Source organism: Delphinus delphis, chromosome 12, assembly GCF_949987515.2.
Source record: "Delphinus delphis chromosome 12, mDelDel1.2, whole genome shotgun sequence".
Taxonomy (NCBI): Eukaryota; Metazoa; Chordata; class Mammalia; order Artiodactyla; family Delphinidae; genus Delphinus; species Delphinus delphis.
Genome location: NC_082694.2, coordinates 12,446,979 through 12,473,111, shown reverse-complemented (window position 1 = coordinate 12,473,111; position 26,133 = coordinate 12,446,979). Strand labels below are relative to the sequence as shown.

Sequence of the window (26,133 nt, the reverse complement as noted above, 5' to 3'; positions counted from 1 at the left end):
AGTCTGTCTTATCTGATATGAGTATTGCTACTCCAGCTTTCTTTTGATTTCCATTTGCATGGAATATCTTTTTCCATCCCCTCACTTTCAGTCTGTATGTGTCCCTAGGTCTGAAGTGGGTCTCTTGTATACAGCATATATGTGGGTCTTGTTTTTGTATCCATTTAGCAAGCCTGTATCTTTTGGTTGGAGCATTTAATCCATTCATGTTTAAGGTAATTATCGATATATATGTTCCTATGACCATTTTCTTAATTGTTTGGGGTTTGTTTTTGTAGGTCCTTTTCTTCTCTTGTGTTTCCCCCTTAGAGAAGTTCCTTTAGCATTTGTTGTAGAGCTGGTTTGGTGGTGCTGAATTCTCTTAGCTTTTGCTTGTCTGTAAAACTTTTGATTTCTCCATAGAATCTGAATGAGATCCTTGCTGGGTAGAGTAGTCTTGGTTGTAGGTTCTTCCATTTCTTCTCTTTCAATATACCATGCCACTCCCTTCCGGCTTGTAGAGTTTGTGCTGAGAAATCAGGTGTTAACCTTATGGGAGTTCCCTTGTATGTTATTTGTCGTTTTTCCCTTGCTGCTTTCAGTAATTTTTCTTTATCTTTAATTTTTGCCAATTTGATTACTGTGTGTGTCGGTGTGTTTCTCCTTGGGTTTATCCTCTATGGGACTCGCTGCCCTTCCTGGACTTGGGTGGCTACTTCCTTCCCCATGTTAGGGAAGTTTTCGACTATAATCTCTTCAAATATTTTCTCTTGTCCTTTCTCTCTCTCTTCTCCTTCTGGGACCCCTATAATGTGAATGTTGTTGCGTATAGTGTTGTCCCAGAGGTCTCTTAGGCTGTCTTCATTTCTGTTTTTTTTTCTTTTGGTGGTACGCGGGCCTCTCACTGTTGTGGCCTCTCCCGTTGCGGAGCACAGGCTCTGGACACGCAGGCTCAGCAGCCATGGCTCATGGGCCCAGCCGCTCTGCGGCATGTGGGATCTTCCCAGACCGGGGCACGAACCCGTGTCCCCTGCATCGGCAGGCGGACTCTCAACCACTGCGCCACCAGGGAAGCCCTGTCTTCATTTCTTTTCATTCTTTTTTCTTTAGTCTGTTCTGCAGCCGTGAATTCCACCATTCCGTCTTCCAGGTCACTTATCCGTTCTTCTGCCTCAGTTATTCTGCTATTGATTCCTTCTAGTGTAGTTTTATTTCAGTTATTGTATTGTTCATCTCTGTTTGTTTGTTCTTTAATTCTTCTAGGTCTTTGTTAAACATTTCTTGCATCTTCTCGATCTTTGCCTCCATTCTTTTTCCGAGGTCCTGGATCATTTTCACTATCATTATTCTGAATTCTTTTTCTGGAAGGTTGCCTATCTCCAGTTCATTTAGTTGTTTTTCTGGGGTTTTATCTTGTTCCTTCATCCAGTACATAGCCCTCTGCCTATTCATCTTGTCTGTCTTTCTTTGAATGTGGTTTTTGTTCCACAGGCTGCAGGATTGTAGTTCTTCTTGCTTCTGCTGTCTGCCCTCTGGTTGATGAGGCTATCTAAGAGGCTTGTGTAAGTTTCCTGATGGGAGGGACTGGTGGTGGGTGGAGCTGACTGTTGCTCTGGTGGGCAGAGCTCTGTAAAACTTTAATCCACTTGACTGCTGATGGGTGGGGCTGGGTTCCCTCCCTGTTGGTTGTTTGGCCTGAGGCAACCCAGCACTGGAGCCTATCTGGGATCTTTGGTGGGCCTAATGGTAGACCCTGGAAGGGCTTATGCCAATGAGTACTTCCCAGAACTTCTGCCGCCAGTGTCCTTGTCCCCACGGTGAGCCCCAGCCACCCCCTGCATCTGCAGGAGACCCTCCAACACTAGCAGGTAGGTCTGGTTCAGTCTCCCCTGGGGTCACTGCTCCTTCCCCGGGTCCCGATGCACACACTACTTTGTGTGCGCCCTCCAAGAGTGGAGTCTCTGTTTCTCTCAGTCCTGTCGAAGTCCTGCAATCAAATCCCACTAGGCTTCAAAGTTTGATTCTCTAGGAATTCCTCCTCCCGTTGCCAGACCCCCAGGTTGGGAAGCCTGATGTGGGGCTGCGAACCTTCACTCCAGTGGGTGGACTTCTGTGGTATAAGCGTTCTCCAGTTTGTGAGTCACCCACCCAGCAGTTATGGGCTTTGATTTTTACTGATTGCGCCCCTCCTACCATCTCATTGTGGCTTCTCCTTTGTCTTTGGATGTGGGGTATCTTTTTTGGTGAGTTCCAGTGTCTTCCTGTCGATGATTGTCCAGCTGCTATATGTGATTCTGGTGTTCTCACAAGAGGGAGTGAGAGCACTCCCTTCTACTTCTACTCCACCATCTTGGTTCCTTTTGACAAGATTTGATATTGTCATTTTCTTTGATTATAGCCTTTCTGGTGGGTGTGAAGTGTTTTTATTTTTATTTAATTAAATGGTACAGTTACTTTTTTTAAAAAAATTTAATTAATTAACTTTTGGCTGTGTTGGGTCTTTGTTTCTGTGCGAGGGCTTTCTCTAGTTGTGGCAAACAGGGGCCACTCTTCATCGCGGTGCGCGGACCTCTCACCATTGTGGCCTGTCTTGTTGCGGAGCACAGGCTCCAGACTCGCAGGCTCAGCAGTTGTGGCTCACGGGCCCAGTTGCTCCACGGCATGTGGGATCCTCCCAGACCAGGGCTCGAACCCGTGTCTCCTGCATTAGCAGGCAGATTCTCAACCACTGCGCCACCAGGGAAGCCCTGAAGTGTGTTTTAAAAATTTTATTTATATTTTTTGGCTGCATTGGGTGTTCGTTGCTGTGTGTGGGCTTTCTCTAGTTGTGGCAAGTGGGGGGACTACTCTTCTTGCGGTGCACGGGCTTCTCATTGTGGTGGCTTGGCTCTCTTGTTGCAGGGCACAGGCTCTAGGCAGTTGGGCTTCAGTAGTTGTGGCACGCGGGCTCTAGAGTGCAGACTTAGCTGTTGTGGCGCACGGGCTTAGTTGCTTCGGGGCATGTGGGATCTTCCTGGACCAGGGCTCAAACCCATGTCCTCTGCACTGGCAGGCGGGTTCTTAACCACTGTCCCACCAGGGAAGCCCCTGAAGTGGTTTTAATTTGCATTTCCCTAATGACTTATGATGTTGAGCATCTTCTCATGCGCTTATTAGCCATTCATTTATCTTCTTAGGTAAAATGTGTATTTATATATTTACCAATTTATTGACCTTTAATTTTGAAATTATTATAGATCACAGGATGTTGTAAAGTAGTAGAGGTCCTGTGGAGCCTGCACTTTTTCCCCCAGAGGTAACATCTTACATATCTATAGTGCATTGTTAAAACAAGGAAATTGACATCAGTACAATCACGGGCCTCATTCAAACTTCTTCAGTTTTACATGTACTCATTTGTGTGTGTATCTGATTCCATGAAATTTTATCACGTGTAGATTTGTGAAAACACCCCAATCAAGATTCAGAACTTCTTTATCACCTCACAGATCTTCCTCATGCTACCCACTTGAGAGTCACATATACCACACCCATCTACCGCAGTCCCCAGTCCCTGGCAGCCACTAATCTGTTCTCCATCTCTATAATTTTGTCATTTGAAAATGTTTTATAAATGGAATCATACAGTAAGTAACTTTTTGAAATTGGCTTTTTACAGTTAGTATAATACCCTTGAGATCAGTAGAGGCTGTTGCATATATCAATAGTGTATTTCTCTTTTAATTTGAATATTTAGATGTGTAAAGTTTCAAGAGAGTAATGATAAAACCCAGCTCATCTTTGGCTCCGTCACCAACATACAGGCAAAGGATGCAGCTCCAGTGGAGGTAAATGCAGGCACATTTCTTGAGAAGTTGAAAGTCGTTGTGCTTTATAATTTGTACAGATTGGAAAATAAAATTTTTGCCTTTTTTTTTTTTTTTTTTAGAAGATAGACACTATGCTGGTCCTGGAAGGCAGTGGAAACCTGGTGCTGTACACAGGAGTGGTTCGGGTAAGTAATAAATAGCATTTCATGCTTCTAGTAGGACTAATTCCTTAATAATTATTTTTTAATGTTAGTTTAGTTTGATATTTAAAATTTTTTACCTCCTGTCTATAGAATTTGGCAGAAGATTCTTGTAAGAGTTGACAATGAAGTCTTCAATTTAGCTTGGGCCGTATTTGGAGGTCTAGGACTACTGTCATTAGATGGGTTGGCAGTATGAAAACAGGGCAGTTGGGGAAACTTTAATGAATATAGATAATTTTAAAAAAAGAAAAAAGTTAATTAAAGTTTTATAAAGAATATAGTTTTGAAATTGATGTATGGGTAGCTTTCTTAAGTCTCAAAGTTTTATTAAAGTTTCATTGTATTAAATGTATAATATATATGTTGTCTGTGTCTTTTTAAACAGTTGTGAACTTTACATATGGAATAATGTAAATTTTACAAATTTAAATTATGAAATTTAAATACAGTTTGAAGGATAATGAAGCAAACATTCATATAACCACTACCCAGGTTAAGAAGTAGGATGTTGCCATATATTTACAGTCTCTTGGATTTTCTTTCCTCATTGTATCCTCATCCCCCAGAGATCCTTACTTGGAATAAATCAGTCCCTTGTTTTTATTACTAGTTTTTGCAGTTATGTATGTATCACTGACGAGTAAATTGTTTAGTTTTCCTTGTTTTTGGATTTTCATATAAAGAAAACATACCACATACTCTTCTCTGACTTATTTTGCTCAACATTATATTATTTTTAGATTTATTTGTGTTAACGTGTAGCTGTTGACTCATGCACTGTTACCTAGTTTTCTGTTGTATGATTATACCAGAACTTTACCAGCCACTAGGGTTGTTTTGCTGTTTCCTCTAATAAACAATGCTTAAAAAGTTTTTAAAAAATATATATCTCCTAGCCTTTAGAATATATGCATGTTCAACTTAGCCGCATGGTGCCACATTGTTTTCCAAAGTGTAGGTTGCATCAAGGTTGCAAGGTTGTGCTCCTTGCCTCCAACAGTGTATGAGAGCTCTCGAAGTTTCTTTACATTCTTGCTAACCCAAAGTACTGTTAGCTTTTTGTTTTTGTTTTTCCCAGATGGGTGCCTCATTACAGCCAGGTGATAATGGAAGTCCAGGCTCCCTCCTGGCCTTTGCTCACAGGGCCGAGGGGTGGGGTGCAGTATTTTCCTATCGTGTTTGTCTGGAGTAGGTTGGTCATTGTCTAAAAGTTTTCTAGCTATTCCTTTACTGATTGGGTCTTTTTTCCTGTCTGCTCCTGTAATGAGACTGTGGTCTGCCTCAATTTCCACGTTACCTAGAGGCCAGTTTGAGAACCGAATGGTGTTATACATCAGTGTTTAGTTCTCAGATCTTTTACTGTGTCATTGTTGGTCAGTTTCACACATGGGTCACTCATTGTTGGTCAGTTTCACAAAAACTTTATATATACTAGTTCTTCTGTCATTTTTGTTTTTTAATCCTAAAAAACACACCACGATTTCATACATGTATTTAGAAAGTCCTTTTCTCTATTTCCTCCCTCTCCATTCCTCCCCTCACTCCCTAGTTGGGACAGTGAGGGGTTGCTGCTTTGTTATTGCAGGGTAGGGATGGAATAGAGTGTTCCACCCACAGTCTCTGGAACAAGGAGGGGAGAGGTAGGCTGCTTTTTATTATAGAGGGAGGATGAAAGCCAGGCTCTTCCCCCTTGACAGTTGCTGCACACGGTGGGGCGGTGGAGAGGGGCTGCCTTGTGGCAACGAGAGCAGGGCTTTGTCTGCAGTGCCTGCAGCTGCAGTGCCTGATGAGGGGAGGCGATGCCACCTTGTTACTGCATGGCTGGGCTGTAAGATAGGCCTCGCCTCTGTGCTGGGGCAGGGCGCCACCTAGTCCTTGCAGGTGGGATGACAGGACCCTGCCCGTAGTCTCCAAGCACAGCTCCTGATGGGGCGGGCACTGAGGGCTGTGGCTTCTTCCGTGTGTTTGCCTGAAGTGGGGCAGGTGGGGCGAAAGTGTTTCTGCCCTGCTTAGTCTCTCTTCCTGACCAAGTTTTGGCCAAAAGAGCAAGGTTTTCATGGGCTCTCTTTTGGTGTGTGCTTGTGGACATTTCTGAGTTGTGGGCCTCTCGAGAGCCCAAGGCCTGGTTACGTAGGGAGTTGGAGAAACAAAAACAAAAGCTAGGGAATTCATAGTTCATTCCTGGTTCTCAGGCCCCTAGCCAGTCAGTCTTCTTTCCTCACCTTTTAGAGTCTTCTGCTAGTTGCATCATACATTTCGTGCAGATTTTGTTGTGGTGGTAATTCGTGGGAGGAATAGCAGGGAATGTGCTTATTGCATATTTTTATGAACTGGAGGGGGGGTGGTCTCTGATGGCTTTTTAAAAACTTTATATATACTAGTTCTCCTGTCATTTTTGTTTTTTAATCCTAAGGATTTTATTTGGGCAACTTCTGTAATTCTGTTAGCTTTCGGGTAGTATATTGACATAAATATATATATTGTCAAAATTCCACTTTAGTTCTGAGTATCTCCTTTTAGTCTTATCAAGAGTTTTCAGCCTGTGTGGGTGTGAATTTCTGTTGTGTTTTTCTTGAGAACCCTGTGGGTAGCTAAAAGGAAGGAGTGGGTAGCTAAAAGGAAGGAGTGGGTAGCTAAAAGGAAGGAGTGGGTAGCATGGGTTGCTGGCTCATTCTTTTAAGGTCAATGAAGAGTTAATGTAAATTTTTTTTGAGGAAGAAGTATTTGAAAGTTTAGGACAGAAGACAGATTGTGAGCTAGAGAGCACGGTTTGAATTAGGTTGGATTTAATTTCTTGAGTATCGCTTCAGCCTAAATTTTTTGGCTCCCAAGAAGTAATTGGTGTCTTTCTCTCTGCCAGGAAAATACTTAACAAGACTGATGCTTATAGTCTCTGAAAGCTTAGTGTCTCTGCTGCCTTTACCACCAGTGAGGTAGAAAAATGCATAGTATACTTGAATTTTGTATAGTGTCTTGACTATATTAACATTCCCCGTTTCCTGCCCCCAGAGAAGTCCTTAGTTATGAAAAGAAGGAATCAGATTAAGAATTTATGCCAAGGTACTCATAGTTGGTTGGTAGAATTTGATACATTATTAAAATTTTAATTCTCTTTTTTAGTTGTGTTTGGTGATCATAGACTTTGAAATATTTAAAGAAATATATGCTTACATGCCTAATGTTTCATTTAAGAACATGATACAGTAGGAAATTCCCTGGTGGTCCAGTAGTTAGGACTCTGAGCCTCCACTGCAGGGTTCAATCCCTGGTTGGGGAACTAAGATCCTATAAGCTGTGTGGTGTGGCCAAAACAACAACAACAACAACAAAAAGTTAAAGCTAATTTTTTTCCACATTTTTTTACTGCTTAAAGGTGGGAAAGGTTTTTATTCCTGGGCTGCCAGCTCCCTCCCTGACAATGTCGAACACGATGCCTCGGCCCAGCACCCCACTTGACAGCGTTAGTACTCCTAACCCTCTGAGTAAGCTGCTTGGATCCCTGGATGAGGTAAGACAGGGAGTGGGTGTTGTCAAAAATTAATAGTGTTTTAAAGAAGTTTGGTCAAATATTAGTTCTTTCCATGGTTAACTTTTTTCTGTTTTAATGATGACAGAATTGGAAGTTTGGCTAATGCTTGTAGAATGTGTATATTTTCAAACACAAATGATTCAGTAAGCATACATTGACTTCCCTTCTGATGTGTAAGGTACTTTTTGAAGGTGCTGCAGTGAGGAAAGTGATGCATTCTTTTTCATCTTGGGATCTTAATTGGGTGGAACAGATGTACTGTCTGTTTTAAGAGATTATAATTTAAGATAGGTAGACTATTAAGACTTAAGAGGAACAGAAAGTACCATAGGAGATTCACTGATAGGAAGATACATTCTGATGGGATGATGTGGTGGAATCAAAGGCTCCTCTTCTAGAGACCTTGGTCTACCTTGGTTTGGACCTGGAGGGTAAGTAGGATGTCTGTAGATGGAAGGGGCCTTTGGGGTATGCGGAATTGCATGGGTGTGGGCGTGGAGGCAGGACAGTGCAGAACATTTTAACACATAGTTGTATCTCCATCTCCCAGCATACAAGTGAAGACTCAAGAAGTCTGTGGAATGAATGAACGCTTATAAAAGTACACGTAGTCCCTTGGGTGAGGTAGGGCAGGGGGTAGGATAATAATAACCTGTTTTCTAGTGTTATCTGTGTACTAGGCACTGTTCTGAGTGTTATATATGTATTAACTCATTTAATCCCTTAAAACAGCTTTATTAGGAAAATATTAATCCTTGTTTTACAAATGGGCACGTAGAGAGGTACAAGGAGGTTACTGGTCTAACGACATACAGCTAATAAATGGTAGAGCTAGGATTTACACTGTCTTCCTAACATGCTCTTGAAAAAGAAAGGATGAAAAGGTTTTTATTCCGAATGCAGTCTCCAGGGCATTATAGGTTTCTGAGCATGGAGTTAAGAATGTTAGGATTTGTGTTTTAGATAGTTTTATCTTGGGATTGCAGATAGACCAATTAGATCCCAAGTGCTGTAAGACTCTGGGGCCACCTCCTTCCGATTCCTTTCTTTCTCTCCTGATCTTGGTCCCTCAAGTCCAGGTAGTCTCCACAGCTTTGTAGTGCCGTGCATCAGATGTGCTATTTTTATCGACTTTTTCTAGTTGCTTTGGTGAGGACCTTGGTCTGCTACAAGGTACTTAGTCATGATTAGAGCAGAATGGTTTTAAATCATTATGTACAATTGCTAGACCATATGCAAAAAAGATATATAGTTTCTTTAACCTTAATTTCTCAAAACATGCTTCACATGTGTTGTATTTATGCCTTTTTACAGGCTGTTCTATTGTCCCCAGTTCCAGAACTAAGGGATTCTTCAAAGCTTCATGATTCTCTCTATAATGAGGATTGTACTTTCCAACAGCTTGGAACTTACATTCATTCTATAAGAGACCCTGTCCATAACAGGGTAACGCTAGTAAGTATGCATATTTATTTTTAAAAGGTTAGGCAACTTTCCAAGAATTGTGGCTGTTATTTAAAGTTTGTCAGAACGCAGAATTTTGTGATAAATGGAAACGTTTCTTGTGATTTTTAAAATCTCTTGTAATGCGTCATTTTTTTGCCCTATTTTACTTTAAAGTAGTTCTGGCCAACTTTTCTGAAGTTCATGTATTCTTAAAAAATTTATTGAAAACAAAGCTGTTGAATCAGTTGAATTTTATATGGGCACGGTTTTTGTCTTTCTATTAAAAGTGAGCCTCTTACTTCTGGTGATGGTGACTCAAGAGTCTATATGAAAATTAGACACTTTGTTAAAGACAAGAATTTTTGTAAATGTTTTACAAATAAGTACATTTATTGTTTCTAAAACTTCGAAGTATTCAATTCTGTTTGAAAAATATTGCTTGTTTTTCATTTATTTTATTGCATTTTTGTTTGACAGACAGTCTTGTGAAGCATCAGCTATTTTTAAGACATTCAGAGACTTAGAGTGCACAGATTCTATTTACTCGCTCTTATTTGTTTCCATTCTTTTCCCTAGGAACTGAGTAATGGCTCCATGGTTAGGATCACTATTCCTGAAATTGCCACCTCTGAATTAGGTATGATTAAGAATCAAACCTCACTTTTGTGTGTTCTTAGTTTGATTTAAAAGATTTGGAGTAATTGCTGATTTACATGAATAATTGGGGTTTAAAAAATTTTTGCTGTTTTTGAAGCCATGAGATGGAGTTTTTTACTGTGCTGAGAAGCTATAAAAAAGAGCTGCGGGGCACTTTGCGCTGCCCGCTCCATGTGTGCTCTAAGGCTGGGGGAACCCGTGAAGTGTGTGCTAGTTCTGCTTCTGTGGGATTTCTTATGAAAAAGAAGCCATGCAGTGAGATTACAGTGTATGGACACGCCTCTTGCAAGAAAATCTCAAAAACAAGGAAGCCCAAGCAACTAAAATAGTTTTTGGCATATTGATGGTTTTTAATCCAAAAATATATCTCTCAATTGTTAGATACATTGAAAATTAACATAATTGCCTTTAACTGAATAAAACTTAACATTATAGTAAAAATACACTCAGGAGTATTTTGATAAAATTGGAGTCTGCTTGAATTATCATTGAAATGCAATTTGGAAAGTACTAGGTGAAAAATATTTCTGAACATAGAATACTAAAGAAAACTGGAATTGAAAAGATTTGCCAACAAATGTAAATTAAGAAAAGAATGCTTGTATGATATAAGAAAATTCAGGACATCTATTAGTTTCAAAGTCTAACTGCCAGAGCAGAGCGTTGGCAGATTGTGTGAATTCTGCAATTTGCTAAGTGGGCTAGAATGACTTGTGTTTTAGGAAGTATCTTTCACTGGTGTAGTAAATGATATTCTGAGTTTGTGTGGAGATGCCTTGCTTTTCTGAAAGGTATTTAGCCAGTGATCTCAAGAAGTATAAGCCTAACCAAAGTACATAAAAACAAATAACAGGTTAATTAAAAAAAAAAATCTTACTCTCTCACGAGCAAATAGAAGTCACATAGTTCATGCACGTAAGTTTTTGTACTTTACTTATAAAGCTTTCCTCAGCCCCTCAGGCAGTATCTGGTTTACACTTAATTTGGATTCAGTCATGACAAACTTGATTATTAGGTTTTCTAACATTGGTTTCATTTGATTCCAACCTTTGCTGTGTATGCACACACATAGCAAATTGATGAGAAAAAGCATATGCTGCTGAGGATGGGCCCCGGTGACAGTGCCAGTGGGCAGGGAAGAAAAGAATCCTCTAAAGAGATTATGGGAGGATACGAAAGCATTGCAGTTTGGGGCCATTTCCTACTAAAAGCAGACCCAGGCCTCTTTACAGCAGTAGCCCTTACCGCCCTGAGGGGGTCGCTGTATGACAGTGTAGCACTGTTAAGTGATAGCCATACTAATGATATTGAGTCATTAAGAAAGTTATAGTTTACATGGTATTGATTGATCAGAGAGCATGTAAAACATTTTAGAAACAATGCTGTCAGAAATAATGAAAAGTTATAAAGCTTTGGTTAACCAGAATGTTCAATCATTCAGCACGTATTTTAATGCTAAGTAAGCATTGCTATTTGAGGAGGTATATATTGATTATTACATATTTACTGAAGTATTGAAGCAATATTTTATATGAATTTATTAATGTAGAAATTGTATGTTTTTTGTTAGAATGGCCTTTAATTTATTGTCCAAACTAGGACATTTTTGAGAGTGAAATGGGGAGCTATTAATAACTGTCAGGGCCATGGATGTCAATCACCTCTGTCTTAGGTAATCTCAGCTCTTTGGTTACTCTATTTCTGATCCAAAATTAATGATTACAAAGCTGCCCTGAGACCTCTTGCAAGCCCTGTTAAATTCAGTGTCAGTTGATTGGCTAGGTCAGATTTGCATCCCATTGGCTCTTTAATGGCAGTTCTTTTTTCATAGTACTTGGCCTTTATATAGTAGTAATTAAAAAATGTTCCTAGTAAAAGGGGAAAAGAAATGCATGCATAGGAAGCATACTAAAATTAATCTTTGCTTTTAATAGTACAAACTTGTTTGCAAGCAATTAAATTTATCCTGCCAAAAGAAGTAGCTGTTCAGATGCTTGTCAAGTGGTACAGTGTCCACAGTGCTCCAGGAGGACCCAGTTATCACTCAGAGTGGAACTTATTTGTGACTTGTCTCATGAACATGATGGGTTATAACACAGACCGCTTAGCATGGACAAGGAATGTAAGTACAGATAATTGTTTTTCCTCCTGAGATATTCTGTTGTTATCAGTGTAATGTTTGCATAATTTTTTTTAACATCTTCATTGGAGTATAATTGATTTACAGTGGTGTGTTAGTTTCTGCTTTTTAACAAAGTGAATCAGTTATACATATATCCCCATATCACTTCCCTCTTGCGTCTCCCTCCCTCCCACCCCCCCTATCCCACGCCTCTGGGTGGTCACAAAGCACCGAGCTAATCTCCCTGTGTTATGCGGCTGCTTCCCACTAGCTATTCTGTTTTACGTTTGGTAGTGTACATATGTCCATGCCACTCTTTCACTTTGTCCCAGCTTACCCTTCCCCCTCCCCATATCCTCAAGTCCATTCTCTAGTAGGTCTGTGTCTTTATTCCCGTCTTGCCCCTATGTTCTTCATGATCATTTTCTTTTTTTAGATTCCATATATATGTGTTAGCATACGGTATTTGTCTTTCTCTTTCTGACTTACTTCACTCTGTATGACAGACTTGAGGTCCATCCACCTCACTACAAATAACTCAATTTCGTTTCTTTTTATGGCTGGGTAATATTCCATTGTATATATGTGCCACATCTTCTTTATACATTCATCTGTTGATGGACACTTAGGTTGCTTCCAAGTCCTGGCTATTGTAAACAGAGCTGCAATGAACATTGTGGTATGTGACTCTTGTTGAATTATGGTTTTCTCAGGGTATATGCCCAGTAGTGGAATTGCTGGGTCGTATGGTCGTTCTATTTTCAGTTTTTTAAGGAACCTCCGTACTGTTCTCCATAATGGCTGTATCAATTTACATTGCCACCAACAGTGCAAGAGGGTTCCCTTTTCTCCACACCCTCTCCAGCATTTATTGTTTGTAGATTTTTTGGTGATGGCCATTCTGACCAGTGTGAGATGATATCTCATTGTAGTTTTGATTTGCATTTCTTTAATGATTAATGATGTTGAGCATTCTTTCATGTGTTTGTTGGCAATCTGTATATTTTCTTTGGAGAAATGTCTGTTTAGGTCTTCTGCCCATTTTGGGATTGGGTTGTTTGTTTTTTTGATATTGAGCTGCATGAGCTGCTTGTAAATTTTGGAGAGTAATCCTCTGTCAGTTTCTTCACTAGCAAATATTTTCTCCCATTCTGAGGGTTGTCTTTTCGTCTTATTTATGGTTTCCTTTGCTGTGCAAAAGCTTTGAAGTTTCATTAGGTCCCATTTGTTTATTTTTGTTTTTATTTCCATTTCTCTAGGAGGTGGGTCAAAAAGGATCTTGCTGTGATTTATGTCATGGAGTGTTCTGCTTATGTTTTCCTCAAAGAGTTTGATAGTGTCTGGCCTTACATTTAGGTCTTTAATCCATTTTGAGTTTATTTTTGTGTATGGTGTTAGGGAGTGTTCTAATTTCATTCTTTTCCATGTAGCTGTCCAGTTTTCCCAGCACCACTTATTGAAGAGGCTGTCTTGTCTCCACTGTATATTCTTGCCTCCTTTATCAAAGATAAGGTGACCACATGTGTGTGGGTTTATCTCTGGGCTTTCTATCCTGTTCCATTGATCTATATTTATGTTTTTGTGCCAGTACCATACTGTCTTGATTACTGTAGCATTGTAGTATAGTCTGAAGTCAGGAAGCCTGATTCCTCCAGCTCTGTTTTTCTTTCTCAGGATTCCTTTGGCTGTTCGGGGTCTTTTGTATTTCCATACAAATTGTGAGGTTTTTGGTTCTAGTTCTGTGAAAAATGCCATTGGTAGTTTGATAGGGATTGCACTGAATCTGTAGATTGCTTTGGGTAGTAGAGTCATTTTCACAATATTGATCTAATCCAAGAACATGGTATATATCTCATATCTCTCCATCTATTTGTATCATCTTTAATTTCTTTCATCAGTGTCTTATAATTTTCTGCATACAGGTCTTTTGTCTCCTTAGGTAGGTTTATTTCTTGATATTTTATTCTTTTTGTTGCAGTGGTAAAGGGGAGTGTTTTCTTAATTTCACTTTCAGATTTTTCATCATTAGTGTATAGGAATGCAAGAGATCTCTGTGCATTTATTTGGTATCCTGATACTTTACCAAATTCATTGATTAGCTCTAGTAGTTTTCTGGTAGCATCTTTAGGATTCTCTATGTAGAGTATCATGTCATCTGCAAACAGTGACAGCTTTACTTCTTTTTTTCTGAGTTGGAATCCTTTTATTTCTTTTCCTTCTCTGCTTGCCATGTCTAAAACTTCCAAAACTATGTTGAATAATAGTGGTGAAGGTGGGCAGCCTTGTCTTGTTCCTGATCTTAGTGGAAATGGTTTCAGTTTTTCACCATTGAGAACGATGTTGGCTGTGGGTTTGTCAAATATGGCCTTTATTATGTTGAGATAAGTTCCCTCTATGCCTCGTTTCTGGGGGGATTTTGTCATAAATGGGTGTTGAATTTTGTCTAAAGCTTTCTCTGCATCTGTTGAGATGATCATATGGTTTTTCACCTTCAATTTGTTAATATGGTGTATCACATTGATTGATTTGCGTATATTGAAGAATCCTTGCATTCCTGGGATAAACCCCACTTGATCATGGTGTATGATCCTCTTAATGTGCTGTTGGATTCTGTTTACTAGTATCTTGTTGAGAATTTTTGCATCTATGTTCATCAGTGATATTGGCCTGTATTTTTCTTTCTTTGTGACATCTTTGTTTTTTTTTTTTTCCTTGTGGTACACAGGCCTCTCACTGCTGTGGCCTCTCCCATTGCGGAGCACAGGCTCCGGATGCGCAGACTCTGCGGCCATGGCTCACGGGCCCAGCTGCTCCGCGGCGTGTGGGATCTTCCTGGACCGGGGCATGAACCCATGTCCCCTGAATCGGCAGGCAGACTCTCAACCACTGTGCCACCAGGGAAGCCCCCTTTGTCTGGTTTTGGTATCAGTGTGACGGTGGCCTCGTAGAATGAGTTTGGGAGTGTTCCTCCTGCTGCTATATTTTGGAAGAGTTTGAGAAGGATAGGTGTTAGCTCTTCTCTAAATGTTTGATAGAATTCACCTGTGAAGCCATCTGGTCCTGGGCTTTTGTTTGTTGGAAGATTTTTAATCACAGTTTCAATTTCAGTGCTTGTGATTGGTCTGTTCATATTTTCTATTTCTTCCTGGTTCAGTCTCGAAAGGTTGTGCATTTCTAAGAATTTGTATATTTCTTCCAGGGTGTCCATTTTATTGGCATATAGTTGCTTGTAGTAATCTCTCATGATCCTTTGTATTTCTGCAGTGTCAGTTGTTACTTCTCCTTTTTCATTTCTAATTCTATTGATTTGAGTCTTCTCCCTTTTTTTCTTGATGAGTCTGGCTAATGGTTTATCAATTTTGTTTATCTTCTCATAGAAACAGCTTTTAGTTTTATTCATCTTTGCTATCGTTTCCTTTATCTTTTTTTTTGATTTATTTCTGATCTGATCTTTATGATTTCTTTCCTTCTGCTAACTTTGGGGTTATTTTGTTCTTCTTTCTCTGATTGCTTTAGGTGTAAGGTTAGGTTGTTTGAGATGTTTCTTGTTTCTTAAGGTAGGATTGTATTGCTGTAAACCTCCCTCTTACAACTGCTTTTGCTGCATCTCATAGGTTTTGGGTCATCGTGTGTTCATTGTCATTTACATCTAGGTATTTTTTAATTTCCTCTTTGATTTCCTCAGTGATCTCTTGGTTATTAAGTAGTGCATTGTTTAGCCTCCATGTGTTTGTATTTTTTACAGATTTTTTCCTGTAATTGATATCTAGTCTCATAGCATTGTGGTCGGAAAAGATACTTGATACGATTTTAATTTTCTTGAAGTTACCAAGGCTTGATTTGTGATCCAAGATATGATCTGTCCTGGAGAGTGTTCCATGAGCACTTGAGAAGGAAATGTATTCTTTTGTTTTTAGATGGAATGTCCTATACATATCAATTAAGTCCATCTTGTTTTATGTATCATTTAAAGTTTGTGTTTTCTTATTTATTTTCATTTTGGATGATCTATCCATTGGTGAAAGTGGGGTATTAAAGTCCCCTACTATGTTTGTGTTACTGTCATTTCCCCTTTTATGGCTGTTAGCATTTGCCTTATATATTGAGGTGCTCCTGTGTTGGGTGCATAAATATTTACAGTTGTATCTTCTTCTTGGATTGATTCCTTGATCATTATTAGTGTCCTTCTTTGTCTCTTGTAATAGTCTTTGTTTTAAAGTCTATTTTTGTCTGATATGAAAATTGCTACTCCAGCTTTCTTTTGATTTCCATTTGAATGGAATATCTCTTTCCATCCCCTCACTTTCAGTCTGTACGTGTCCCTAGGTCTGAAGTGGGTCTCTTGTAGACAGCATATGTATGGGTCTTGTTTGTGTATCCATTCAGCCGGTCTGTGTCTTTTGGTTGGAGCATTTAATCCATTTACATTTAAGGTAATTATCGATAGCTATGTTCCCATTACCATTTTCTTAATTGTTTTGCATTTGTTATTGTAGGTCTTTTCCTTCTCTTGTGTTTCCTGCCTAGAGAAGTTCCTTTAGCATTTGTTGTAAAGCTGGTTTGGTGGTGCTGAATTCTCTTAGCTTTTGCTTGTCTGTAAAGGTTTTAATTTCTCCATCGAATCTGAATGAGATCCTTGCTGGGTAGAGTAATCTTGGTTGTAGGTTTTTCCCCTTCATCACTTTAAATATGTCCTGCCACTCCCTTCTGGCTTGCAGAGTTTCTGCTGAAAGATCAAGTGTTAACCTTATGGGCATTCCCTTGTATGTTATTTGTTGTTTTTCCCTTGATGCTTTTAATATTTTTTTCTTTGTATTTAGTTTTTGATAGTTTGATTAATATGTGTCTTGGCGTGTTTCTCCTTGGATTTATCCTGTATGGGACTCTCTGTGCTTCCTGGGCTTGATTGATTATTTCCTTTCCCATATTAGGGAAGTTTTCTACTATAATCTCTTCAAATATTTTCTCAGTCCCTTTCTTTTTCTTTTCTTCTTCTGGGACCCCTATAATTTGAATGTTGGTACATTTAATGTTCTCCCAGAGGTCTCTGAGCCTGTCCTCAATTCTTTTTTTTTTCTTTATTTGCTCTGCTGTAGTTATTTCCACTATTTTATCTTCCAGGTCACTTATCCGTTCTTCTGCCTCAGTTATTCTGCTGTTGATCCCCTCTAGAGAATTTTTAATTTCATTTATTGTGTTGTTCATCACTGTTTGTTTGCTCTTTAGTTCTTCTAGCTCCTTGTAAAACATTTCTTGTATTTTCTCCATTCTATTTCCAAGATTTTGGATCATCTTTACTATCATTATTCTGAATTCTTTTTCAGGTAGACTGCCTATTTCCTCTTCATTTGTTACATCTGGTGGGTTTTTACCTTGCTTCTTCATCTGCTGTGTGTTTCTCTGTCTTCTCATTTTGGTTAACTTACTGTGTTTGGGGTCTCCTTTTCACAGGCTGCAGGTTCGTAGTTCCTGTTGTTTTTGGTGTCTGCCCCCAGTGGCTAAGGTTGGTTCAGTGGGTTGTTTAGGCTTCCTGGTGGAGGGGAGTTGTGCCTGTGTTCTGGTGGGTGAAGCTGGATCTTGTCTTTCTGGTGGGCAGGACCGCATCCAGTGGTGTGTTTGGGGGTGTCTGTGACCTTATTGTGATTTAGGCAGCCTCTCTGCTAATGGGTGAGGTTGTGTTCCTGTCTTGCGAGTTGTTTGGCATAGGGTGTCCAGCACTGTAGCTTGCTCGTCGTTGAGTGGAGCTGGGTCTTGGCATTGAGATGGGATGTCTGGAAGATTTTCGCCGTTTGATATTATGTGGAGCTGGGAGGTCTCTTGTGGGCCAGTGTCCTGAACTTGGCTCTCCCGCCTCAGAGGCACAACCCTGATGCCTGGCTGGATCACCAAGAGCCTGTCATCCACATGGCTCAGAATGAAAGGGAGAAAAAAAAGAAAGAAAGAAAGAGGAAAATAAAATAAAGTTATTAAAATAAAAAATAATTATTAAAAAAAATTAAAAAATGTAATAAAAAAGAAAGAAAGAAAGAAGAGAGCAAGCAAACCAAAAAACAAATCCACCAGTGATGTTTGCATAATTGGTTTTGCAGCATTCAGAGTATATAACATATCAGTTTACTAACGGGCATACTTCATTCAACAAAATGGAATATGTTAAGGCTTATTGTGTCTATACATTTTAAGTCAAGTATCATTACTATTTAATAACATTTTACTAGTAATTAGAATTATTGCATTTTCATAATATGGTAAAGCACTTTGGCTACTATTTCTCATTTCATCTTTGTAAAATGGCTATAAGTCATGCTCGGATTAGTAGTAGTAGTCTTGATTTTATTGATGAAGAAACTGAATCATGAAGAAATCATCGCCTAGAGATTTGCTCAAAACTGGGCCTTCATTGTATCTTCTGACTCATGGCTTAATGTTCTTTTCTGAAGCCCAGACTGTGTTTTCACACACAATTGCTTGGTCTGTGAGGAGGAAGGTTTGATTTGATGGAGATTTAAAGTGCTTTAGCCTAAGTATGTAGTCTGCTAATGATACAAAGCTGCATTCCTCATCTCCCTCCCTAGAAACTTTCTTCCAGGTCCTTAATAGGTTATTTACAAAATCAGGGTAGCGTCTTCAGTATTGGTGATTTCCTTTTGCCTCTGGAGATCACTCCCAGGACAACCTTGCCTGGGTCACTCTGAAGAAATCACTGTAGAACACACTTACCTTTCTCCAGGTAACTCAGCTGTACTTGTCTATACATTTTAGTTTCATACCAGCAAATCCATTTAAAAAAATCATTTGTTTTTTTTTATTATGGAAGTATACATGCTTACTGAGGAGAGTTTGGAAAATGGAGGAACTAAGAGGAAAATACTGCTACTCAGAGACAGCCACTCTAAACGTTTTGCTTTTGCTTTATAGATAAACATGATATCAGTGAAAATTTCCTATATCATTAAAAATTCTTCAAAAAGCCCCCTTCATTTTATAGGCTACCATGTGGTTTTATCATGATTAATGGCTAATAACTGAACATTGCTGAACCAGTTTTTTTCTTATGAGTAATTTGCAAACATTCTTTTGTATGTAAATCTGTACATCTCTAGTCATTTCCCAAGAATTGAACCCTAAAAGAGGGATTACTAGGTCAAGTAATGTTCAAAAAGGCTTGTGTAATCAACATTTTCACCAGCATCATTTAAAGGTGCCCATTTCACCACATTGATTATTTGAGTGGGGTGAACCTTTGCCAACTCAGAACTATTATGTTATTTCTGTATAAGTAAATGGGAATGGCTTTTTAAAATTCTCATTGGTCATTTATAGTTTTTATTATTTATTTATTTTTGCGGTACGCAGGCCTCTCACTGTTGTGGCCTCTCCCGTTGTGGAGCACAGGCTCCAGACGCGCAGGCTCAGCGGCCATGGCTCATGGGCCCAGCCGCTCCGCGGCATGTGGGATCCTCCCGGACCGGGGCACGAACCCATGTCCCCTGCATCGGCAGGCAGACTCTCAACCACTGCGCCACCAGGGAAGCCCCCTATAGTTTTTATTTTTTGACTTGCATTTCATGGCTTACCTGTTTCATTCTCCTCTCCACCTAGCAACCAAAGTAACCCTGTCCAATAAAGTCAGATCAAGTCACTCCTCTGCTCAGAACCCTCCAGTGCCTTGCCATCCTACTCAGTAAAAGCCAAAGGCCTGCAAGACACCATGTGACCCAGCTTCTCTTACGTCTGGTTTTACTGCTTACTCATCCCTGCCTTGCTCGCATTGTCCCCACCACGCTGGTTTCCATTGTTTTCCCTGAATACACCAAGCATGTTCCTGCCTCAGGGTCTTTGCACTTGCTGTTACCCCTGGAGAAAATGACTTCCCTCAGACAAGACAAGCTGAGGCCTTTTCCAGATGTCACCTCAGTGCAGCCTGCCCTGTCCATTCTGTGTAGAATTGTACCTACACACCATGCCCCCCTTATGATCCCCTTTACCTTTTTTTTCTCTTAGCACTAATTATATATAATATGCTGTATATTTTATTTATTTTGTTTGTGTGTCTCTTCTCGTCCCACAGGAAAATTCTGTGTGGGCAGGGATTTTTGTTTGGTTTTGTTCACTACTCTAGGACCTACAGTAGTGCCTGGCATAGGTGGCTGTTTAGTGAACATTTGTTGAATGAATGCCCTTTTCCACCTGAATGAAATATTTTAACATTTTGTGTCTGTTGCATCATGTGAAAGAATCGCCCTCTGCAATTTCCTTGGGAAAAATTTTCCTGGGAAAATAGGGACAATTTTCTTATTCCAAACAATTGCATGAATGCTACTTCATTCCAGATTTTTCCATTCTTTATTAAATATGGAAAAATTGTGCCTTACAGAAACCGAGGATTTCTACAATATGAATAAGTCCACTTCAGCTTCTTGTAGTTTTTGTATGTTACTGTCCTGTGGAACTTGTTGAGGAATACAGATCACTGTGCCCCATTCTCTAGCAGAGAGCCAGTGCCCCCTCGTGTTTCCATGTTGTGGTTAGGACTGAGCACCCACAGTTTTTTTCTTTTGTAAAGAAGAACATGATTCTTTGATTTACTTATTGCATGATAGCCCTAAAGGAAGGAACGAGGAAATCAGCTCTGACATTTATTTGTAGGACTGCATAGTTAAACCCTGCTGTCTTTTGTCCTCGCCGTCAAAGCTCAGGATGAAATGGTCCTCAGTGGCAAATGGTTTTTATTTTGCTTTGTCCAGATATATCTCTTTTTTGTTTTCATTTAAGTAATAGAGTGGAGGGTAGAGTACCGAATTTCTGCCAATGACTAGCTCTGTGATTTTGGCATTTCTTTGGGCCTTCCTTAATTTACTAATTAGTTAAATGAGAGGACTGGGCCAGACATTTCTTTTTGGTTCTTACATTCTGTGAGTGGTTGCATCTAGGGTTAACTCTTCTGTCGTTTGGGATGCTCATATTTTCATTAGATAGATATTGAGTCCCTGATGTGCGCCAGGCATGAAGCCAGGCTTTTCAGATACGCATTAGAGAAGACAGATAGTTCCTCTCATGGAATTGACTGTCCTAGGGGAAGGCAGATAAATGAATATTTTATATCCAGGTTGTGATAGATCAAGGTCAGGGATCAACAGAATTGTATAACAGGATTGGCTAACCTGTGACATATTAAAATAATGAAAATAAGACAGATCCATATATGTCACAAAGAGGTATCTGTATCAGACAATCTCCACTGTCCTTTCCCATAACTCCAGGTCTTAATGAACCTGATAACCATAGCTGGGACATTCTTTCTGACTGTGGGACTTAAGACTATGTGTGTGCGCACGTGCACACATGTACGCTATATTTGGTTGAAGTTTTAGGTAAGATAGCTATCATTTCATCTGTTGCTTTGATTTTGCTCTTGTTATTTTTGTTTTTTGATAATATTGTATGTAAGTTGGGCTGTGTTTTATTTAAATGCTTCACAAGAAAACCTGTTCTCTTGATCAGTTTTTTAAATTACTTTATTCAGTTTAAAAAAGTACTTTATGCAGTTTTATATTTAAACATTCAGTTTTAAAAATTATTGCTATCTATGTTTAGTTTTTATATAGAAATAAACTTTCAGATGAATGAGATTAATTGATAAATATGTAAGTTTTTATAGCGTAGGAAAACAGCTATTGCTATTTATAGGGTTATGGTTGATTAGTTGGTAGTTCAGTGCCTGTGTAAAGTAGCAGGTGGCAAAGGTTATGCCAGAGGGAATTGAATAAGACTGAACTTTTAGAAAATTGCTTTTATGTAACTGCATTAGGATAGGCTAACTATTATAACAGAAAGCTCTCAAAAGATATAATGGCTCACACACAATAAAAATGTGTATCTTGTTCATATAACAGTATTTAGCAGGTAAACAGGCCTCGTGGTTATTAGGGACCCAGGCTGATGGAGCATCTGTCTTCAACGTGAGGCTTCAAAGATAGCCTTAGAGTTGATGCTAGATGCAAGGGAAAGAGCCTAGGGGAGCATGAATGGGAGGTTTTCAGGAACTGGGCCTGGCAGTGGTGCCATCTGCTTTCATTCATAATCACACTGTCAGAGGGCCACGGCTAACTGTGAGGGGGCAGGGATACATAGCCTGGCTGTGGGTCCAGGAGAAAGAGGAGAACACAGATTTTGGAGAGTAGCTACCCATCTCTGCCATAGAATTGTTCGACTGTCACTGTAGACAGACTCTAAATAAATGTCTGCTAAGTTCTGACATTTGGCTGACACTGGGTTGATTCTTTGAGACTTGGCATATTTTGGGTATAGCTAATGGTCCTGTTCTTTCTACCAGTGGAGTGAAGATCTGTGTCATCAGAGAAGTAGGGGAGGAAAGGAAGCTACCATTGCAGTACCTGTGAGCCCAGGCACTGGACTAGGTGCTTTACATAGATGATTTCATTTAATCTTCACAATGATCCTAGAAGAAAGGTTTTCGTACCATGTTTTTCCAGATGAGAAAATGAGTTTTGGTGACATTCCTCAGTTTCCATAATTGGTAGAACTGATTTCAGAATCATTTAAGTTGATCAGTTGTCAGTGATAAATTTACATGATTTTGTCTTCTCTTTTGGGGTTATCTTCCAGTTCGACTTTGAAGGATCACTTTCCCCAGTCATTGCACCCAAAAAAGCAAGACCTTCTGAGACAGGATCTGATGATGTAAGCATTGTTTTTTCTTGCTAATAAAAATTAATCTGTGAGTATTTTACTGGTCCCCCACATTTGTAGTGTTCCTGTTGATTTGCATGTATTTCTAACACCTTTTACTTATTTTAATACTGAATGACAGCTATGTTGAAGGACAGGACCTGTTACATTTTCTGTGGCTATTTATTCACTTTTGTCTTTAATGATCATCTAAAAATTACTAAACATACATAATGCTGTGTGATTTAAATTTGGGTTTATAGATGTTTTACTGCCAATTGATCACCTAAAGTGACAGCATTTGCCTTTTTAAGCAGTGTTTCTTTAATTTAGGTTTTCAAACGTATCAGATTTCATGGGTGTATTCTTGTTGTTTGAAAACATTCTTTTAAAATTGAGGTTTAATTTACATAAATGAAATGCTCAGATCTTAAGTATGCAGTTTGATCAATTTTGACAAATGCACACTCGTGTGACCCACACTTCTCTCAAGAACAAAACATTTCCATCATTCCATAAAGCTCTTGTGCCATTTTAAATCATTTTTTTCTTCTCAAAGCGTCCACTGATTTGAATTCTGTCATATGTTAGCGTTGCCAGCTCTAGAACTTGATATAAATGAAGGAATATAGTATGTAATCTTTGGCATAAGGTTTCTTTCATTCAGCATAATGCGTTTGAGATTCATCCATGTTGTTGCAGATATCAGTAGTTTGTGCCTTTTTATTGGTGGGTAGTATGAATATACCATAGTTTGTTTATTCATTCTTCCGCTGATGGATATCTAGCCCATTTCCGTTATTTGACTGTTATGTGTAAAGCTGCTGCCAACATTCAGTAATAAGTCTTTGTGGACATATATTTTCATTTCTCTTGGCTAAATACCTAGCAATGAACTTGTTGGGTCTTTGCTGGTTCTCAGACTGGTTATACCATGTTAACACTGACGAGTAATATATGAGTTGGCCAATATTTGCTGTCAGTCTTTTTCCTTTTAACCATTTGGATATGTGGAAAGCAGTTTCTCTAAGAGGTTTTAATTTGCCTTTCCCTAATGACTAATGATGTTAGGCACTGTTTCATGTGCTTATTAGCTACTTACATATGTTTGTGTGAAGTTTCTGTTCAGGTGTTTTACCTATTTTTAAATTGGATTTAAAAAAATATTTATTAAGCTGTAGAAGTTCTTTATATATTTTAGATATGACATTCTTTGTCATATGTGTATTTTGGGAATATTTTCTCCCAGTATGTGGCTTAACAGTGTCTTTTGGCGAGCAGAATTTTTTATTTTGGTTGTCTAACTTATAAATTTTTTACTTTCATGGTTGGTTCTATATCTGTTCCAAGAGTTTTTAAGTTAGAATAACACACTGTATTAAGCCTGACAAAAGCACCAATAAATTCCAAGTTGTGACAAAACCATAGACCACATTCTCTCAATACAATAAATCGCAAGTAGAAGCTAAAACACACTTAATACTTGCAAAGTATAGCACAGTTTGAATATAAAATTCAGTTGACTATTGGGCACATTACTAGCGTCATCATCTTATAAACACTGAAAGATACATATACCAGCTGGATACAAGTAGACCTCTCCTCTTACTAAAACCCAAATCAACGTAGTGGTCCTTATACCTGCCTGTCTACACTTCCCACCTTTCCTTCTTTACTTTTGGCTCATAAGACATTGCCTAAGATAATCTTAAATTTTTCTCTCTCAATCTCTACCTAGGTAGTAGGATTTTTCTTCCAAAGTCTCTTCCCTAAAAGGGCGTGACTACATTTTTTCAAGTGGTTTTTAAAGGTGTCTTGTCTTAATATTTATTGCTGGCACCTGGAAACTGCTTAGCTATTTGAAGTGTTGGTTCTAATTTTTCAGCATTGTGATTTTTCATATTATTAACAACTTAATGTGAAAATGGAACTTGAATTGTTTTAAGTGAATTTGATGTTCTTTTTTAATGATGACATTACAAGGAGGGATTATTTAAAAAGTTAATATCCTTTTTATTCTTCTCAGGACTGGGAATATTTACTAAATTCAGACTACCACCAGAATGTTGAGTCTCATCTTTTGAATAGATCTTTATGTTTGAGTCCTTTGGAAGTTTCACAGATGAAGGATGAGGATTTGTCACAGAATCTCAGTTTGGACTCTTCTACACTTCTTTTCACTCACATACCTGCAATTTTTTTTGTTCTTCACCTGGTCTATGAGGAGCTTAAGTTGAACACTCTAATGGGAGAAGGAATTCGTTCACTTGTTGAACTTCTCGTTCAGTTGGCAAGGTAAATGTTGTTTGTAGATTAGAAACTTCAAGAGGTCGTTAGCTGACTTGATCTTAGACATGAATATCATATAGGAAGGTTGTAAATAAATTTCTGAAATCTACCGTCTCAACAAACCACAGCATTTTCTATAAACCACAGAATTGTTTGAAGGTATCCACTACGTAAGGGCCTGTGGGTCATGCTGGGGTTGCTGGTCTTTGTCCTAAGATGAGTGGGAAGACACCGGAGTGTGTTACACGGTGAGAATGACCTGCTCAGCTTTCATTTTGACACGATGACTGTGGTGAAAGGTCTGTAATGACACCTGCTGTTTTCATAGTAATACCTATGATCAGATAGTGTTTACAGCGAACAAAATTGTAATTTACATGTAGGAATTGTCAAAGTAGGTATTACAATCCCTGTTTCAGCGATGAGGAAACTTGCTCAAGTTTGTTTCTAAGAACAGGTGTCGTTTGCTAGTCATGGGCTGTCTTTGCTGTTCCTTTGTTGTCTCAGTCTGTGGTCTTCCCCGTCTTTCAGGCTCTCGTAGTGGATCCATAATAAGATTGTTCTGATAATATTTTTAAAAGCCTTTCTAGGACCTTGTGTTTGACACTGAACTGGGAAGGTCATACTTAGGTGTTATTTGAGCCTTTGTGACCCTTGGTGATAAAGAAAGTTAACTTTGAATTAAAATGCCAACCTCTGTGTTAAGGTTGTAGTATGTTTTCTAATTTCTGTTATCTTCCTTGAGATACTGAAATTCTTTTCTGGGACATGGCAGTTTTAATTGATGGTCAGTTTCTCTTAATGACGAATCATTACTATGATGAAAATACTTTTGTAATGAAATGATTTTCAAACCCTAATCATGGCTCTCTGAAACAGGTAACATTTGTAAAATGTTTTACATTTTGTAAAGTATTTCTCACACATATTATCTTATTTAATCTTAAAAACTTGAGAGTGAGTTAACTGGTGTTTCTCCATTTTCTAGAAGAAAAAATACTGAGATTCATAGAGTTGACTTGCTGACAGTCACACAGCTAATAAATTAAAAGAGGAGAAAATGGACCACAGTGTTTTCACAGTAGTTTTATCCACAAAATTCATCTGGCAAAAGGAGTTTGGGTTCCATTTGTCATACTGGGCACTTTAAAGTCCAGAAATAGAATACAGAGGCTCTAGATCTGGTTGTCTTCTTTCTCATAAGTAAATTTTTTTAATTGAAAAGTTCAACTGATGAGTCCTTCTAACTCTTTGGGAGGAAAGTGCTATAATACCTTCCTTGTTATTTCTTTTTTATGTGTTCTTATTGTTTTAGGGACTTAAAATTGGAGGCTTATGTAGATCATTACTATAGAGATTACCCAGCACTTGTCAGAACTACTGGACAAGTGTGTACAATTGATCAAG

The 26,133-nt window shown here is 38.8% G+C and overlaps 1 protein-coding gene across 2 annotated transcripts in view; it reads left to right on the top strand.

Annotated features, from left to right (window-relative positions):
• ANAPC1 (anaphase promoting complex subunit 1) overlaps positions 1 to 26,133 on the top strand; it is a 101,984-nt gene that overhangs the window by 18,839 nt on the left and 57,012 nt on the right. For both annotated transcript variants that reach the window (XR_009521505.1, XM_060027358.1), the window contains exons 12-20: positions 3,716 to 3,806; positions 3,908 to 3,973; positions 7,365 to 7,499; positions 8,835 to 8,975; positions 9,543 to 9,603; positions 11,558 to 11,745; positions 22,375 to 22,449; positions 24,464 to 24,732; positions 26,042 to 26,133. Coding sequence is in view for 1 of the 2 variants with exons in the window: in XM_060027358.1 (XP_059883341.1) it covers positions 3,716 to 3,806; positions 3,908 to 3,973; positions 7,365 to 7,499; positions 8,835 to 8,975; positions 9,543 to 9,603; positions 11,558 to 11,745; positions 22,375 to 22,449; positions 24,464 to 24,732; positions 26,042 to 26,133 (1,118 nt within the window). In the remaining variant the exon portion in view is untranslated. The remainder of the gene's footprint in view (positions 1 to 3,715; positions 3,807 to 3,907; positions 3,974 to 7,364; positions 7,500 to 8,834; positions 8,976 to 9,542; positions 9,604 to 11,557; positions 11,746 to 22,374; positions 22,450 to 24,463; positions 24,733 to 26,041) is intronic.